The sequence below is a fragment of the Eptatretus burgeri genome, chromosome 2, assembly GCF_056783735.1.
Source record: "Eptatretus burgeri isolate ZD-2024b chromosome 2, Ebu_testis_v1, whole genome shotgun sequence".
Lineage (NCBI taxonomy): Eukaryota > Metazoa > Chordata > Myxini > Myxiniformes > Myxinidae > Eptatretus > Eptatretus burgeri.
In genome coordinates, this window is record NC_140962.1 from 15,181,515 (window position 1) to 15,200,551 (window position 19,037).

Here is a 19,037-nt window from a genome sequence, read left to right on the forward strand (position 1 = left end):
AGGACAATTTAAATAGGGGTTTTAAGGCCAACCTTTTAACATGACTGTGTGTTTGTCACGGTCTATTTTTGAGGGTAACAAACTCAAAAAGCATTTTCCATAAAAGAGTAATTACATCTCGTATATTGGAATTGTAGATGGTGACTTGGAAGCCGGACCTCAAGGGTGGTGTACAGAAGCGTTTTTTTTTAAATAACAACAAATACAAGGCACAGGGAAGTTAAATTTGCCGAACGTGATGTGCAACTTGTGCAGAGTAAAATGAGTGTTCATTGACACCTGTAAGATGTCGAATAAAAAGAACATAGAACTACACCTGATGTTCAGCTGAGGCTTCAGACTTTGACACACTCACGAGGATGCACCGATCAAACAAAACATCCCAGCAAATAAAGAAAATAGGGTCAAATTTGTACATTTAATGTATTAAAATAACGCTTTTTATTGCTAGGAAGCATCAAATCTTCCAGTGTCCTTGAATATTTCAAATAAAATAACTCCCACACATCATTTTTGACTGGCTTTTATACTAGTATATGTATATATGTATATTGTTACGGATCTGGAAACCATTTGCATTCAACATACAGATGTCCCAAAAGTCAGTTATGTCGTTAAGTATGTGTGTAGTCAGATCCCCTTCCTTTTGTCTAGTGGGAGAATCAAAGGCGTGCGTTGCTATTTCTTTTTGTGAGGTTATTACATCTAATAAGCCAAGCCATCTAACAACCATCCCATCCCCCATCACGATCCACTGCCAACCGGCTGCCTTCTCGCACCCTGACGTGCCGAGGCGGGATCTTGCGGTTCCAGTTTCTCGGCTTCCACAAACGTTGTAACTCTTTCACGACGACCTTTGCAACATTGATACTGTTGCTCGACAAGTATGAACCTGCATGGAAGAGTGGGTGGGGTTTCCCTGCAGGGGCAGAAATCCCGCCAGAAAGGGCGAACCCACAGGAGTCTGTCCAATCAGAGCGGGGAGTGACGTCTGTTCGCGCGAGCCCCGCCCCGTTGAGGGAGGTCCATAAATTCCTGAGCACTCTCTGAGGCAGGGTTGTTATGAAGGTTGTTCTGAGGTTTTTGACAGGGTTGTGGTGGTTGAGAGTCGAGTGAGAAAGATGGGTCTTGGAGGAAGCAGCAATGCCAACCCTCCCGATTTCATCGGGAGGCTTCCGAAAATTCACCCAAACTCCCGCCCTTACGATCACTATCCTTATCCTCCCGAAATTTTGATATTTTTGCACTGTTCACTAATCAGAATGTACTAGTATGAGAATTGAATGAAAAGCATCGTCTGCTACGTATAGCATGTGGTAACTCCATAACGTTCGCTGCTACCAAATTGTACGTAAAAAAATGCAAATTCAAATGAGGAGCAGCGAAACATTGGGTCTGGATCTCGCTTATGCGATCATGCACTGAGATTTAGTGCATGCGGTATGTGTGCAATACAGTGCATGCGGTATGTATGCACAGTCTATATGCATGCGATACGCTCACTGCATGCAGCTGGGCCCCGTACCAGCCCGGCGGTCGCGACCACCGTGCGGTGTTTAACAGCCGCTGGAGTTCTACGAGTCGCGCTGCAGCTGTGGAACATCGACTTCGAAGTTACCGATGCTTCAAGCCCTCGATGTTGATTACGAAATGGCAGAAAAGAAGCTTACGAAGACCAAGAAATGGTCTCAGAAGTACAAGACCGAATACAGTCTCCAATACCCGTGTATTCGAAAGTCTGAAAGAGGAATTCATCATGCGTATTGTACAGTATGCAGCGTTGATATTTCAGTTGAGCACGGAGGTCGCGATGATATTCGGAAGCACGTTGGAAGCAAACGGCACACAGACATTGCAAAGGAGAGATCTTCGAGCACGAGTACCGGTACACTTCTGAATTATTTCACCAAACAAGGGACAAGCGAGGAAGAGGATGTTACCCGAGCGGAACTTCTCTTTAGTGGATTTATTGTGGAACATAACTTGCCCATATCAGTCTCAGATCATGCTGGACCTCTATTTCAAAAGATGTTTCCAGATTCAAAAGTTGCTTCAAAGTATGGATGTGCAAGAACAAAGACTTGCAAGATGTGCAAGATGTGCAAGAACAAAAAAAAACAAAAAAAAAACAAGAACAAAAAGCAAGAAAAAAAAAGAAAAAAAAAAGAACAAAAAAAAAAAAAGAACAAGAACAAAGAAGAAAAAAAGAACACTGGTCAACAATTTTTTACTTTCTGAATGTTGTCTAGATTTCTACAAGTGAATTAGGGTATTCTGGCACTGCTGAATCAGGAAATGGCATCCGTTTCTCTCCATCAGGTCAGGTTTTTGTGCTAAGTTGATTTGAAAAAAATCAGATCTTGTGACAAAATCAATTACATTTTTGTGGCATTATCAGCTGATTTTTGTCAACACATATCATCCTAAACATGTTTTTAAGAAAAAAAAATGTTTTGCCAACAACATTTATTGATTACATGATAGAAACATCGATTACTGTCATCTGAATGGTGGGCATTGATAAAGGTAAGTACAAGTAAATTGCATGTTGCGTCACCACTGTTCAAACTTCAGGGCTTGAACTTCCGTTTCTTCGAACTCCTGGAATGTTCAGCGGCAGGGAGGTCTCTCTTCAGATTCCAACAGTAGTCAGCCATCATGACTGCGTCCCAGCGACCCTGATACCTGGTCTCCATCTCCTTCATGTCCTGATGGAATCTCTCCCCCTGCTCGTCACTCATTGAACCCAGGTTCTCAGGAAACCGGTTCATATGTGAAAATAGGTAGTGCATCTTGATGCTCATGTTGCAGCCCAGGTTTCTGAAAGCAGTCAGCATGTTGTTGACAAGTTCTGCGTAGTTTCTGGCCTTATTGTTGCCAAGAAAGTTCTTCACTACCAAAACAAATGTATTCCACGCTTCCAGTTCCACTTCGTTCATTGAGTTTTTGAACTCTGGATCTCTGATGAGCTGACGGATCTGAGAACCATCAAAGATGCCAGCTTTCAACTTCTCCATGGTCAATCCTGGAAAAGCCTGGCACAAGTAAGTGAAGCAGTCACCATCTTTGTCCAGAGCCTTGGTGAACTGCTTGATTAAGCCGAGCTTGATGTGCAGCGGTGGGAAGAGTATTCTGTCTCTGTCCACCAGAGGGTCGTTGATGACGTTCCTTTCTTTGCATGGCACCAATTCCTCCCGCACAGGCCAGTCCTTCTTTGTGTAATGCTGAGCACGGTCCCTACTATCCCACATGCACAGAAAACATGGGTACTTGGTGAAGCCAGACTGTTGTCCCAACAAAAAGTTCACCATCTTCAGGTCAACACAAATAAACCACTTATGCTGATCATAACCAATTTTCTCCAGCACGTACTTCACCGCTTCATACTTCTCCTTCAGTGTAGTCGAGTGAGCAATGGGTACAGAGGCAAACTGGTTGCCGTTGTGTAGCAGAACACATTTCAGTGATCGCTTGCTGCTGTCAATGAACAGTCTCCAATCTTTGGGTTCGTACTGTGGCACTCCAAGCTTGAGCAGAAGCGCATGTCATAAATTGGCGCATGTAGGTATTGTACATTCTTCAGAGTTCGTTATTTCAAGAAATACAACTTTTTTGTATCACATTATTACAAAATCTGCCCCATTAACTTTAGTTTTGATCCACGAACTTTATGCTTTGCCTCACCAATTTTTGGAAGATTTTGAGGTTTTATGACTTCAAACTGATCCCTTTTCGACATAATCACCTAGAACTATCGTACCTGAATACTTCTTGTCATTAAAATAATTATTTCCAATCAAAACAATTATTTGACATGACATTTTACCCCACCAACTTCTTCTAAAATGCTCCACACATGCGTACATGTGAACAAATATGTAAAAAACGACATGTGGCCATATCTCAAAAACTTGACCTGATTGAACAAAACTAATGTGAGTTTTGGATTCAGCGCATCAGATTCGTCCTAAATCAGCTTAAAAATGCAGACAACAAATTTGTTGTTGACCAGTGTAATTGGTGAGTTGTCAAATGTTACTGCTTCATCTATTGCCGATATTGCTAGACTAGCTCCATTTAGCCTAGCTACAGACGGTAGCAATGACAGTGGTGAGGCCCAGCTATATCCTGTCCTGATTTCGTACTATGACAACAGTGCTGGGATTGTGAAGCAAGGTTTGCTAAGTTTGCCTGCGTGCAAACAAGATTCCACTGGAGAAAACATTTTCAAACTGCTTGATCATGAGTTCAGTGACAGGAAAATTCCGTGGGGAAATTGTGTTTCCTTTTGTGCTGATAATGCCTCTGTCATGGTGGGCAAGCACAAAGGAGTCGCTGCTTATATCCACAAACAAAATCCAGAGTGCTACATCATGGGATGCCCTTGCCATATGATGCACAATACGGCCAAGAAGGCGGCTCAGGCCTTCCCCATTGAATTAGATGACTTTCTCATCGATATTTACTACTACTTGGACAAAAGTAGTAAACGCGTCAAAGGAGTGAAAGCACTGCAAGAACTCTGTGATGCCCCGACACACAAGATTCTGAAGCATGTCGCAACAAGGTGGCTGTCCCTTGGTCAGTGCCTAGACAGGCTGATTGAACAGTGGGAGCCACTTCGCCTCTTCTTCAAAGAAGAAGTCCGAAGAAAAATGCAACCAACTGTAGCCAAGACTCTAACAACGAGCAAGAAGGACGGCACTGTATCTACTGCCAGTACTGGCACTGCAGGATCAAGCACTAGTGGAGCAGCATTCACCACTACCACTGCAGTATCTGCTGCGAAGAAGACAGCAGGGACAGCACCAAAACCAATGCTGAGAGCAGGTAGCATCACCGGCCCTTCATCACGTTCATCCACAAAGCAGATCCCTTCAGAGTCGAGAAAGACTGTGATAGTCCCATCTACAGGCAAAGAAGGACCCAAGTTAAGTTCTGCTTTTGCCAAATCACTTGATAGAAGCTCAGCAAAACCTTCGAATCAGAGGTCTTCTTCCTTGGCTGCACTTACCTCAAGCTCTCTCCTCAAACGTAAAATTGGATCTGGTACTACGAGTCTGACCTCTTCTGCTGGCAGTAAACGCAAGTGTGATCACCCTGCGGCTAAGTGTACTACGAGTTCTACAACTAAAAGTGCATCTTCCTCAAACACTGTGCAGGAATCTAGAGAAAAACGTGTCAACAGGATGTTCTTGTCTCCACAAACAAAACTCTATTGTTTCTTCCTTCGATATGCTAACAAGCTTTTTGAGAAGGGGAATCTTCTGCTCCAAAGAGACGAACCCTGTATTCATCTCCTGATCTTGGTCTTCTGGTCTTCTGAATTGAATGGTCTTCTAAAAGATATCTTCGTACGGTTTTTGAAACCATCGGTGTCATCGGTTGCTCTGGTAAATGTACCCTTCTCTGACAGAAATCATCAGAAGAATGATGAGGACCTCATGATTGGGAACGATGCCAAACTGTATATAAGGGAACAAAGGAGTCTCAAGAAATCCACCTTCACTCTGAGTGAGTCAGACATCCAAGGTTTCTTCAGTGCAGTTCGCTCATATTATGTGAAAGCCTGCAATTACATCTTCAAAACCTGGCCGCTAGGTGATGAATTAGCCAAGCATGCTCAGGTGCTGGATGTTAAGCTACACCAAGAAGTGGGGTTTGACTGTGTGGAGTTTTTCATCAAGAAATTCCCCTGTCTGTTCAGTGGCGGTGATAGTGACATAGACAGTCTTGAGAGTGAATTCGCTCACTACCAGGCAGACGCCTCCATAGCTACAATTGCTACTGAGACAGTGAGAGTGGATGAGCAGTGGCATCGGATTTCACAGCTCACAGATCCCTGCACTGGTGCCAAGAAGTATCCTAATTTGAGCAAAGTGATGAAGGGAATCTTGGTCATTCCTCATTCGAACACATCATGTGAGCGGGCACTCAGTCTTGTACGGAAGAATCATACTGAATTTCGTCCCAATTTGAGTGTCAAAACCCTGGAAGCTCTCTTAATTGAAAAACTAGCTCATAGCACCCCTTGCTACCAGAGAGAATACAGCAAAGACATAATCAGAAGGGCTAAAAGAGCCACACAGCTGTCACTCAGCAAAGCTGCCATGGAAAAAGCAAGCAGCAGTAGTACCAGCCAGTAAGGTAAGAAAAATATTGCTTCTTTTGTGCTTTTTGTTAATCTTTGATTGTCCCCTAACTTACTAATATTAACATACATGTAACATTAAAAAGTGCACAATTTTCCCCTTTTTTTGTTCAAAAAGTGGGAATTCTTAACATGTTAAATGCTCCAAAATAGGGCTCAGAGGGCACTAGAGAGCGTCTAGAACCCCAGAGCTTCCAGGGCCCTAAGGCGGGCCATGGACCCCGGCGCAAGGGTCGAGCGCTCCGCGCTCGAGATGTGCGCTTGGCGCACATAATTTGGTGTCGGTTGAAAATCCTCCCTAATTCTGATTTCCAAAAGTTGGCATCTCTGAGGAAGTTCTCCACCGGTTTCTGACAAGGTTTTGGATAGGGCTCTGAAGGTTGTTGTTGATCGTGCAGTTCTTTTGAAGCAGAGGGTTGAGCAGAAGGTCGTGAAGGCAGCGAACGTGTCCCTGTTGGCCCTCTACAAGGAAAGGAAAGAGCGACCCTGACCCACCCTCCGTGGACCCCGCTATTCACCACCCGAGCTCCGCCACGAACCACGAGTCACACATGTGCGACTGGGGATCAAACCAACGACCATTGTCAGGTGCCGCACCACGGAGCACCCCCTTCCTCTGACGGTCAGGTACCCAGCTGGACTCTGACCCCCAGCGCGTCTCTCTCCTCGGCTGCGAGGGTCCAATAAAGAACTCTGGGTTTATTTTCATTTGTGTGTGTGTGTCTGCGTGTGGGCCTGTCTTATAAGTAGAAACTGTTTCAGTGTTTGTTTTTGATAATTGTAAATATTACTTGCATATCCGTGTTAAGTCTTCCCTGTGTCTTTTTATTGTCAATAAACAATTGTAGAAATGTCCCCAGTTCGTTTCCGTCCCTTCTTGCATTGGTCCAGCATGGTTTGGATCTGAGTTTCGGCGGGGTTTTATCCCCGGTAATCGGACAATTGTAGCCGGGACGTCCTGGGCAGGCCCGCTCGACTGCATTCGAGTCGGAAAGGTGGGTGGCAGAGTGGTAGTCGGTAGGTGTAATTTTACCACTGCCGGTAGAGTGAATCCGGTTCAGCCAGGCGTTCCGAGGGCGTGGATCCCCGGTAGCCGAGACCGTGTGGTTACTTAGGTACATTGGATCTCGACAAAATAACCCTACGCCATGCGGTCGAGATATTGGCGTTCCACGGTCGGTTAAACGACCTGCCGGCTCCCGGAGTTATCCGAGCGACGGCCTTCAATTCCAGGGAGTTTGGTGGGAGACGACGCAACCTCCCCCACCTAGTGGTCGTTCTTGCCACGACACACTCATTCACTTACTCACTGACCCACTGACTGATATTAAAGATCGGTACCTTCCGGGTGACGTAGAAAGCTGAAATTTTGCATGCCGATGGACATCGAAGCCGGTACACAGGAAAATTTTACAGAAATCGTCGGACAACATCCATAAAAGAAAATATCAGTAAATGTAAAAGAAAATAATAAAATGCAGGTTAGTGACCCGAGACAATGGGGAAGCATGGTAATGTGATGTGCTGATGGACATCGAAGCCCCGGTACCAGGAAAAATCACAGAACTGTTGAAAAGCATCCGTAAATGAAAATATAAATACATGAAAACTCAAATGCAGGTGAGCGACTCGAGACAATGGGGAAGCACAGTTCGTATACTTACACAATGTGTCAGCACACCCCGCTAGTATATATTTATCTTATCGGATGGCCTAGACTCAAGAGGTATGAACACTCACCTCTACTGTAAGCAGTCTAGCCTGGGTTACATTCCTGATCCAGCTATAAACCGTCATCCAGGTGTTTCACGGGCAGGGTGATTCACCTATATCTGTGTCATCCCACAGATAGACGTTAAACTTGGTTTCCCGTTGGCAGTCGATTCATCGACTGATTTGGTGGACATTAAAGATCCCACAGTGTTCTTCGCGAAGAGTCGGCGAGCTATCGCCGCCAACATGGCCAAATTCCAAATTCCTTCCATAACTACTGCTGGGAAGACAATGGCAAACCACCCAGATTATCCCTTGCCAATAAATTGCTTCTTCCAGCGAGCTTGTGCATGGATGGGTGATGGTTTCTGGTGTTGGTGTCGTGCTGGCTTGATGGTCCGAACGGCCCCCTCCAGCACCAAAGTTCCGTTTGTGTTTGCGTGCACAAGTTGCTGTGCGTGTGTGTCCATCCTTGCCTCATGAGACGTCATCCTGCATTGTCTGTCATTGGATGAACTCTCCTCACAACACTGCTGCCACCTCATGGTGTATGGCATAACTTCAGTCATATGCTTTTAGTGACCCCACTTTTGAGCTGTCAAATTGTGGAAACAATTTAAGCTTGAATTTTCAGCACAAAGTTCAATTGACTATAGACAGTCCAAAGGCCTGATTGTGTTTTTAGGCCTGATTGTGTTTTTATTTTATTTGTTTCTTGCAATCCAAGATACAAGGAGCTTTTGTAGTGTTTATGCATGCTTAACGTGAATTTTTCTAACTTCAAGCCTTTTCTATTCCTAGCCACTCGTACCCAATTCTCCCTCATTGGCGAGTTGTTCCAGCCTGACTTCTGATGAAGATGAGAAAACCCTTTTGCTTCCAAATAACCAAGGTGCGTATGCTTTGCAGAGCTGGCACAAATATATGAGGACAGAATAGTATGGCTTTCGGGGTTGTACTTTTCCAGTATGCTTGCAGTACGTACATCAGTGTCGTGTACGTCTCATCTTCGTGAAATTATTGCCGACTCTGCACTCTAGCTCGTTATGTGTTGAGAAAACGAAGGATGACCTCATTGACCAAGCATAAATGCATTTGGATTTATCAGACATCTATAAATCATTGATGTAATTAGCTTTAAAGATGTATGCTTTGTGATTACCCAAATCTGATTTCTGAGCTGAGGAAAAGATATTCGGATCATGCTTATGGTTTACCAGGAGCACAAACTGGGTCTGAACAAATACAGCATTGTTTTGTACAATTCCGTGTTGTTCTTATTATCAGCTTTCTGCATGTGGGGACAATACAAGAAACTTTGTTGTGAAACTATCATATATTTTGGCAACGATGCAGGCCTGCGTGACTTGGAGACAATGTTCCAGAATCCGCTGCCATTTGGTGCTGAGGCGGGTGGAAGGAACAGTCTCTTAGAGAAAACTGAGAACGGAGAAGGGCTGAGACGCAAGTTTACTCTTGAGGACTTTACTTTCATCAAGGTTCTTGGCAAGGGCAGCTTTGGGAAGGTGAGTCGTCAGGTACCGCTCTCTCAATGTGGAAGAGTTTGTGGTTGGATGACTAATCGTCTGATGATCCACATTCAACTTCAAAGATGATAACCACACAAGGTCAAGGCATTTTAAAGATGATAACCACACAATTTTTCCAATTTTTCAGGTATGCAACTGTGTTTAATTCATATGTAAAATTAGAGGATGTTTGGGCTATCTCCCCCCTCCCCTTTTCCTCTTATTTCCTTGTGTATGTTCTATATATGTCCCTTCCCTTTCATCCCCTTCCTCCTACCTCCTCTCCCTTCCATATTTTCTACCCTCCTTCTCTCTCTCCTTCTGTGGTTACAGACGTACAATTTTGCACAGGTCTTCAAACATTTTGTTGCTGCCATTCTCCATCTTTTTGGAGGAAACGATTAGCAATTGGCCAAGATGATATCTTGCATTTATCACTTCCAGCAGTAGTTTCTTGGTTGTAACTGGACGGGGGAATGGTCATGGATGTCCAAAATTTGCTCTCTGCTGAAGAATTGCCTCCATGTGTAGACTTGAATTTATTTATAAGAGTTGGTCAAATGATACCTGGACTTTTGTTTGCACTCAACTTAGCTTGTGTATATATTGTAAAAATGCTACTCGTGTTGCTTTTCAACATATTATTCAGATTTGGACATCGACTCCAATCCGTTTGGGTAGCAGCTTTCAATATGCCTTCAGTGGATAATTATTTATGACGTGTCCCTAGCCAGTGAAGGTCATTCCTGGTACTCTTATTTATCAAAAATTCTTCACGCCAAAAGGTACTATCTTGGGGAAACAAACAAGGCAGCAAGATGACGGCTCTGGAGTATAAAGCGAAAATGGCAGGACCTCCCAACCCATGTTCTGCAAAGCAGCTTTCTTTTGCTGTGATATGTGAACACTGAAGCATTACACCATTTGACAAGAAACAAGGTTGATTTCTTCTTCTTGGTGGTTGCACCTTATCATTGAGGACGTCACAGTACTACAGTCATTTCAATGTTCTCTTCTCATCAAGGAAATAAAAATACAGAATCCCTTAAGTCTTCCAAACAAACTCTGAATCAATCACCTTGCTGGTAGATTGTTGAGTTTCGAACTTATTTTGTGCTGGAGGTCTGACGTGGTACCACTGCTTGCTTCTTTTTCCTCTTTGATTCCAGTGCTGTGGTGTTTCCCTGTTTTCTAGCAGATCACAACTGACTTCAAAAGTTCATCACCTTGATTATTGAATCAAGCTGACAATTTGGAATAGATTATGACTCACAAGGCCTTTTTCTCAAATGTCCAGTGTCTTGGTTGCCCCTCCTTTGCACAAACCTCTGGAAGTTTAACGTGTCATGAAGGATAAACTCAACATCACCAACACTATAATGTTCACTTTCTGAACTGATGTGATTAACATAAACTCTTCAGTTCTGCAAACTGAGATCCTCAACTCGCTTGATGTGTTTTGCATTGTTGATCGAGGTGCCAGGTGTTGCAACTTGTGGTTCATTTTGCACACTTTTACCTCCATCTTCAAGTGATTTGAACCGATTCAAATCCTGCTGTCCTTGGCAGGCAATAATCGCCAGACTGTGCAGCTAATTGTCCGTAATTTTCAACAGGCATGATGTTTTCGTTGACCAGAAATTTCATAACACGGGACTTTGAAAATGACGTTTGAATGCCGATGAGGCCTTTCGCACATGTGCTCTGTGCGTGTGCTTTTTCAGCGGCTCGCTTCTGCGAGACGAGGCCCTGCCCTGAGCACCAAATATGGAAGTGAAAGTCTTTTTAATCTAATTTCTCCCATTTAAAAAGAAAGGGTGGCAATTCCAGAATGGTGAACCATAATTGTTGAGTTCCTGGATGCAAATCGGACTCGAGGAGAAATATAAGAAATACGAGAAATATCCGTCGATGAGAGGCGTCGTGTCGTGTTCCTACCATTTCCTGTTAATGGAAACGAGCGGCGGACACACACACACACACACACACACACACACACACACACACACACACACACACACACACACACACACACACACACACCTCGTGTTTTTTCACACACAACTGTTCCGAACAATTCTATCATACATACACAAAAACAAACAAAGAAACACAACAAATGTGTTTTGTAATTGCAAATAACTCTCACACTCTTCAATCCCACTCTTCCCTTCAGGTCTTCAAAACATCTGTTCACGACCACCTCATGTCTTCCCCCATCCAAAACCATAATCTTTTCTAACCCCGTTAATCCACCCCAAACCCACCTCCTCCAAATTCCCTGTTTTCCTTCCTGAAAGTCCCTGTAGTACCATCTTGTTTACCCCGTGTTCCCCGCCCCATCCCTCTCCCTTCCACAGATCTCCTATTGTCTTTGTTCCCCACTATTATGTGCTTCCCTCTCCCGCCTCCTCTTGTCTCCTGCCTTGTTACATGTTCAATGTATCAACTCTTACACCAGCCTCGACATGGTATACAAAAAAAAAAAATCTACATAAGTTCAATTAATTTTCTCAACAGAATGTTGATCAGTTTTCTAACCACTGGGAAAGAGGGTGAATCGACATTTCGGGCCTGAGCTCTTCTTCCCTCGTGCTCAAAAGAAGGACTAGCACCCAAAATGTCGATTCACTTTCTTTTTTTTTCCACGGCGGTTAGCATGCCTTCTCTCGAGTTGAAAAATATTATTGTCCTTATTTTTCCACGATGAAAAGGTATGCACACTCGTCTCTGAGATGTTTAGCATGGGTTAGAGTCTTGGCCCAACTATAAACTGTCATCCTGCTGTTTCACAAGTCGGGGGGGAGTCATCACTGTGTGTGCCGTCCCTCGGATGAACGATAAACTGGGCGTTCCATCTGCCAGCATTAGTTAGTGAATGTTAAAGATCCCAAGGTGACATATCGCCAGCCATTGAACAAATTAATAAATTCCGACTCCTGACCTACAGGGAGCAATGAATCAGCGGCACAGCTGCACTCCAAGCAAATGAGGTGTTGCATACTGTAAGAACGGACCACCATGTCATATTGCTCTCCTCTGGTTTGCCATTTTGCACCAACACTTTTAGTATTTTTCCAAAAGGTGAATGAGTCTTTGGGGTGGGGTGGGGGGTGGGGTGGGGGGGATCACTTTAAAGATATAACCAAATTGTGACACTGCTTAGTTTTGCAGAGAATTTGCAGGACAAGACTTTGTTGCCTTCCATCCACAAGTATGTTACACCTGTCAAATAATTTAATGGAGCTCTTTTCTGCCACCAAGGCTGATCGAAAGAATTTCAACCTGTCAATCCCACTTTAAAGCTTTGACGTGCAGTTTATGGTGACCTCACTTTTGTTTGGAATTCATTCATGTCAGGATATTCATTTTTATGCCCATCTTGCGATAAACATTTATTGAAAAACCATGATTGCTTCCAATAAGGTGGAAAAAAAACTCATTATTATTCCCGCGCTTTTGAAGAAAAGCGGGAATATTGTGAATGTCTCCGCCGTCCGTACGTCCGTACGTCCGTCTCTTACCCTGTAACTCCTCCTACACCGTTTTAAATAGGAACTTGAAACTTTGGGACATAGTAGATATATGTATGGGGAAGTGCACAACACTGTTGGATTTTTGATATGACCCCTAGGGGCTGGGCCAGAGGGGGTGCGGTCATGGGGGCTGATTTTTTTTATACGCCCGATATATATATATATATATATATATATATATATATATATATATATATATATATATATATATATATATATATATATATATATATATATATATATATATATATATATATATAAATATAAACATATATATATATATATATATATATATATATATATATATATATATATATATATATATATAGTGTTGTGGTTGAGGAAATTCGCAAACCACCATTCAGGTCCCGTAGGTGAGGTATCTCTGTAAGTACATGTGTAGTTAGCCCCAAACCCGTTGTTTAGAGGGAATAAATGTGATTCATTCGGGCTGCGACCCTTTAAGATAGCCGTTTTTCTGTTCTGTCTTTATTTTGAACCAACCACGTCTCAACCGCCATCACACAACAACCACCAACCGCAACGCCGCTTCACAACAACAACAACGCCAACAGCCACGACCTTTACCTTCACAACTCGCTCTCGCAAACATCGCATCACCACCATTCCAAGCGTCGCCATGGCCATAAACCACCACAATAAACCCTCCACCACCTTCACCTCTTCTCCTTCTGCGGCCATTCCCGCACCACTTGTGAACGCCGAGCGTCAGGCTGTCCTGGCCTCGTGCGGGACGCGCGCTGAGCCGCGGGTGCAAAAAGCGGCCTTTCTGAGGAAAAGTCGGATCAGGAATGATACACGCCCACTTCCGATCCGTCCAATCATTAAGCACGGGGCGATTTGGCCCCGCCTCCAGGCGCGTCGGAGTAGAATCGATATATGCAAATTCGAGGATCAGGGGAGGTTCACGCCCACTTTTCCTCCGTCCAATGGGCGAGCATGGCTCCGCCCCCGAGCTCATCCTGATCCGGAAATTTGCATATGGGTTCTCCTGCCGCACTATAAAGCGCCGAGCGCGGGCGAATTCAGTCAGTTTAGTTTTGGGTCGGAAGCAGTTCGAGGCGGTCGCAGTTTTGGGTCGGAAGCAGTTGGAGGCAGTCGCAGTTTTGGGCTCAGGCGAGTTGGAGAGGTGTGGCGGCGGCGGAGTGTGGCAGCAGCAGTCAAGACGGGTCTGGAGGAGAGTCGGAGTCTGTCGGGGTTCGGAGTCTGTCGGGGAGCTGCAGAGAGGGGAAGCCGGGAACGCGGTCGAGGTCGCAGTGGAGTCGCTCGTCGCGGGACCCAAGCAAGCCAGCTATCCTCTTTCCCCAGAGCATCAACAATTCCCCCCTTTTTCCCCCCCCGCGCTGAGATAGTGCGGAAAGGGGGGCCCCGTTCCCACCCCATTCCAAGCAGTGCCAACGAAACCCGCGGCGGAGCGCGGGAGTCGGGGCACCGCCGCCACATTTGCGGCTCATCACAGGACGGGTAGGCTCCACCCGGTCTCGCAGGCCACAGCCCCGTCGGTCCCCTTGTCGTAGAGGGTGGCCCTTTTCTTTTGCTTTTGATTATATGTGTTGTCGGCGCCGTCTGTAAAGTAAAACTGTGTAAGTGTTGCCGTGTGCTCGCGTAGTTGGTAGTAGATCTGCATTGTTGTTTCTTTTGCAATTGCTTTTGGTGCATAATTGTTGTAATTGTATATGTGTGCTTTCCGTGTGCGGCGGAATAAATGTGCCTGATGTTGAACTGTTTTTCCCGTTTCGCTTCGTCTTTTCTTTAATTGAATCTCCATCTTACTTCACGTAAAGGGTTGGTAGTGGGCTAAATACGCCCGATAATTAATCGGAACCGTCGTGGTTGACGATAACACCGCTCGGTTATCCCGATAGTACGGAACGGGTCGCTTAAAGTGGCCCGAGTCCGGAGTCGACCTGCGGCGAGGTGCGATCGCCCGGTCTACCCTCCGTGTGGGTACTTAGGTTGGTCGAATTTGGCGAACAACCCTATCCCACGCGGGGGGCCGATTAGCACGATCGTGGTGAGGCCGAAAGGCCCACCCGTGACTAGTTCCCGGCGTTAGTCCGAGAGGGTCACGACAGAATTGTCCGTCCGGTGGGCGACATGCCGCGATTCGAGTTACGTGGCCGCTCGCACGCCGGCGGGCGCGAATTCGCAACAATATATATATATATATATATATATATATATATATATATATATATATATATATATATATATATATATATATATATATATATATATATCGGGGCGTATTATGTGATACCGGTCGTCTGTCTGTCCGTCCGTCCGTCTGTTCCTGTCCGCACTCTAACTCCCAAAGTTTTCAACTTTCACGTTTCATATTTGGTACATAGGTACAGACTGTGGAGCCGGTGTGTCGCGACATACGTTCGTCATCTAAAGTGGTTGCCATGGCAACCAGGATGCTGTTTTCCATGTAGTAGCACAATTCTGTATATACCTTCTTGTTCTTCATAAATTGACGTGTTTGAATATATAAGTGTGTGTGTGTGTGTGCGTGTGCGTGTGCGTGTGAGTGTGCGTGTGAGTGTGTGTGTGTGTGTGTGCGTGTGTGTGTGTGTGTGTGTTTGTGTGTGTGTGTGTGTGTGTGTGTCTGTGTGTGTGTGTGTGTGTGTGTGTGTGTGTGTGTGTGTGTGTGTGTGTCACAGAGACTTTTTCGGGCGTATGTTGTGCTCACTTGCGCTCTTGTTTTAAGTGTATTTACCATTGTACATGGTAAATTATTTTATAAAGAACTTACTTATGTGGCCCCCATGAGTGACAAACAGTCACAGGTTTTACTGTATTTATCTAATTGATAATGAATGATTATAATTAATATTATACATTGTTCATTCTTATGATTAAATTGATGCATAGTTCTATATTGCTGGACAGTGTTAAATTAATGTTTCATGAAATGTTAACGTGCTTGCAATGACTTCTGATTTAGTAAACATAATAAGTCTTTGGTCATAAAGCACATCAAATAGAAAAGAATAGTCAATCCATTTTGCAAGATAAAATTTCACCTGGCGTTGATGGGACAAAGCGGTGTGTGTGGGAATATGCGATGGTGTGCCATCAACAACGTCGTTCTAGTTTCGTTTTGTCACAATTTTGAGAGCAAAAGGAAAGCTAACTCGAAGGGCACTCGGTAGAGCGCATATCTCCACCACATAATGCCTGATCCACGAGAACATATCGGGCCGAACACGTGTGAAATATCATACTATTCAGTCCTATATCATTTTTGGCCCGATTTCTCAATGGTGAAGAATCACTTTAAAATTCCATGAGTCGGATCCGGATCTTCACCAGAATCTAATCAGTTTATTCTTGTCACACACCCAATGTGTCCACCAAATTTCATTCGGATCCGTCCACAACCTTTTGAGATGTCCTGCACACAAACAAACAGACAAACAAACAGACAGACAGGGTGAAAACATGACCTCCTTCTCCTTCGGTGGTGGAGGTAATGAACACTTTTGTTGGACGGCAGTGAAATGAGTTTTCACTCAATGCATTTCATGACGTGTTTCTTCTCATTGGCCCAGCTTTTGTGTTTTAATCCGGGTCATTGGCAGGTTGAGAATAAAATAAAATAAAATGAAAGAAGTGGGTGGTCCAGAAAATCAAAGAAAAAAAACCTCTTTGGCTGTTCTCTGGAAAAGACAGAATTGTGCCAACCATCTCCATTTAGCATTCCTTTTGAGAATTTATATCTGTATGATCTTCCCATTTGAGCCCAAAGAGACATCCGCAGCAATTTGTGAACCATTTTGAATGCTCGCTACGTGACATTATGAATAACGACCAACTGGCATGACAAATTGCTTTCCGAACGCAAACAAACTCGTTTGTTGTCCCTAGATTAACCCCAGTTTATTCTGTACATTTTTCTCATGCTTTTTTTTGTTTTTCTTCATTAGCTTGCTTTACCTTGTACCGTAATTATTTTTATTCCCTGTTTTTGAAAATGGATTTATAGGCAGATTATGGATAAAGATGGCGTGTTGCCTTGCCTTGGGATAGCTGCCGTTCGGATGTTTATCCTGAATAAGAATGCAGGTTTTTCCATGAATCTCTGAGCACATGAGCTTTGGCCATAGTGCAGCCATGTCGTTTGGGACCACACATGCACGAAGATTTTGACTTCATGCCTGGTTACAGTATGCTTCGGGTGGTGTCATATTTACTGGTTGCTTTTGTTCCACTGCAAATGCAGTCCAGTCGACTATCATTAAGGTTAAGTTTTTTTCGATAGGTTTTGATAAGTGATCACCTGATAATAAATGAAAGGATTATTAAATATGTTTGTTTAAATTGTTCCTTTTTTGTGTCTTTTCTTTAAACAATTGCATTGTAATTCGACTCGGTGGTGTTAGGACAGACCAGACTTTGTTGTGTGACGGTTAGAGTGTCCGCTCTGAGTTTGGGGGGGGGGGGGGTTGTTCTAACCCCAGCTGAGTCGTACCATAGACTTTATAGATGGCACATGCTACTGCCTTGCTTGATGCTCAGCATTTAAAAGGTTAGAGTACGGACGATCCCCATTGTTGGCATACATGGGGAGGAGGAAATCCCTCCTGAGGAGATTCCCCACTGAGTGCAGATGGAAAAGCGGAGCCATTGTTGTGATGTCGTTGGTACCCAGAATATTCTGGGAAATGATGGCACTTCCCCCAAGCTCAGTGGCTGTGTTACGTGTTTGTTTCGTGCGTGCGTGCGTGCGTGCGTGAGAGAGCTCCATTATGAGCCGTGGACCTTATATGTATAAAACATCTCAGTCTTCGTTTTAACGAGAGGTTATCCAATTTTAACTACATCGAAGGGCTAATCGGGTTTTGGAGATGCCCATAAAAATATGTCATTAAAAGAAAGTTGCTCTATCTGTATTAGGAGTTTGAAAGATGGTTAACCTCTCTAAATATCTTGTGGAAAATGCCTGGGGCATAGAAAAGGCCCCTTTATATGGTACCAGCAGGGTACCCGTCAAAGACGGGTAATGTTACTGAAATGAAGGCATGTGTTTGATGTGGATTACTCACGGATTCAGTGGAGTCAATTTCGTTATGAGGGTCTCTTCAGTCGTCTACTGTAGCACATTTTTTAAAACAACATTCCTCATTTTGTTGTCTGGGGCATGGACATGCAGCCTGCATCTTGATCCAACTCTTGATGCCGCAACATAAATCATCCCGTGGGAGAAAACAGATGTCTTTAGATCTAGTCCGATAATTTTGAACGACTGTCCTTGTGCTTTGTTTATTGTCATGGCAAAGCAAGATCGTATGGGAAATTGTAGTCGGCGGAACTGGAACGGCAGGTCACTGTCTGATGGTATAAGCGGTGTCCTTGGAATTAACAAATGTAGAATTAACAAATTTGTTAATAGAATTGACAAATTAACAAAATTTTCCTGCTGCCGGTCCATTAATGAGGACTACCTCAATCACATTTGGGCTCATTCGGTAGACTGAGCAGCGGGTGCCATTTGTAATATTGGGTGCGTCCAATGAACGTAGAACCATAACTGGGCATCCCACTTTCAGCTTCAGTTTGTGTGGCAGTATCCCTGATATTTCGATGGAATTTAGGAATTCCACTTGGAAGTGCACCGCCTCCTCAGGAGTGAGTGTACTATTGATGTAATTGTAGATCTTCACTTCTGGAAAGTTGTCAATGATGGTAGAGTTCACAGCGTCCACTGTTTCATTTCGAGGCGCCAGTATCGCTCGTTCTAACAGCCAAATGTTGTCGTTGGCAGCACGTTCTGCTAGACCTCCATAGATTGCTTCGACTAATTTGGATGGAGTCTGGTGCTGATGGATTCCTTCTGGCAAAGCAATTGTATCGGGTTTATCTTCGATAGGGTAATCACCGTCACCAATGTTCATGAGGAGTTCGGCATATTCACCAGCTCCTGGGTCATTTGTTAGTTGAGCGTGCATGTTCCTGTATAGCCGGTATGTTGTGACGTGGTGCCACAACGACGATCGCTGCAACTTGGATTATGGGCTAAAATATCCTGTAAAGCAAATAAGATTGATTTTTTCCCAGTTTCTGATTATAAAAATGTTTTGT

The 19,037-nt window shown here is 44.1% G+C and overlaps 1 protein-coding gene across 2 annotated transcripts in view; it reads left to right on the plus strand.

The window, feature by feature from the left end:
- Positions 1 to 19,037, plus strand: part of LOC147031468 (protein kinase C epsilon type-like) — a 169,460-nt gene that overhangs the window by 104,020 nt on the left and 46,403 nt on the right. For both annotated transcript variants that reach the window (XM_085863716.1, XM_085863726.1), the window contains exons 9-10: positions 8,666 to 8,756; positions 9,221 to 9,390. In XM_085863716.1, the coding sequence (XP_085719842.1) occupies positions 8,666 to 8,756; positions 9,221 to 9,390 (261 nt within the window). The remainder of the gene's footprint in view (positions 1 to 8,665; positions 8,757 to 9,220; positions 9,391 to 19,037) is intronic.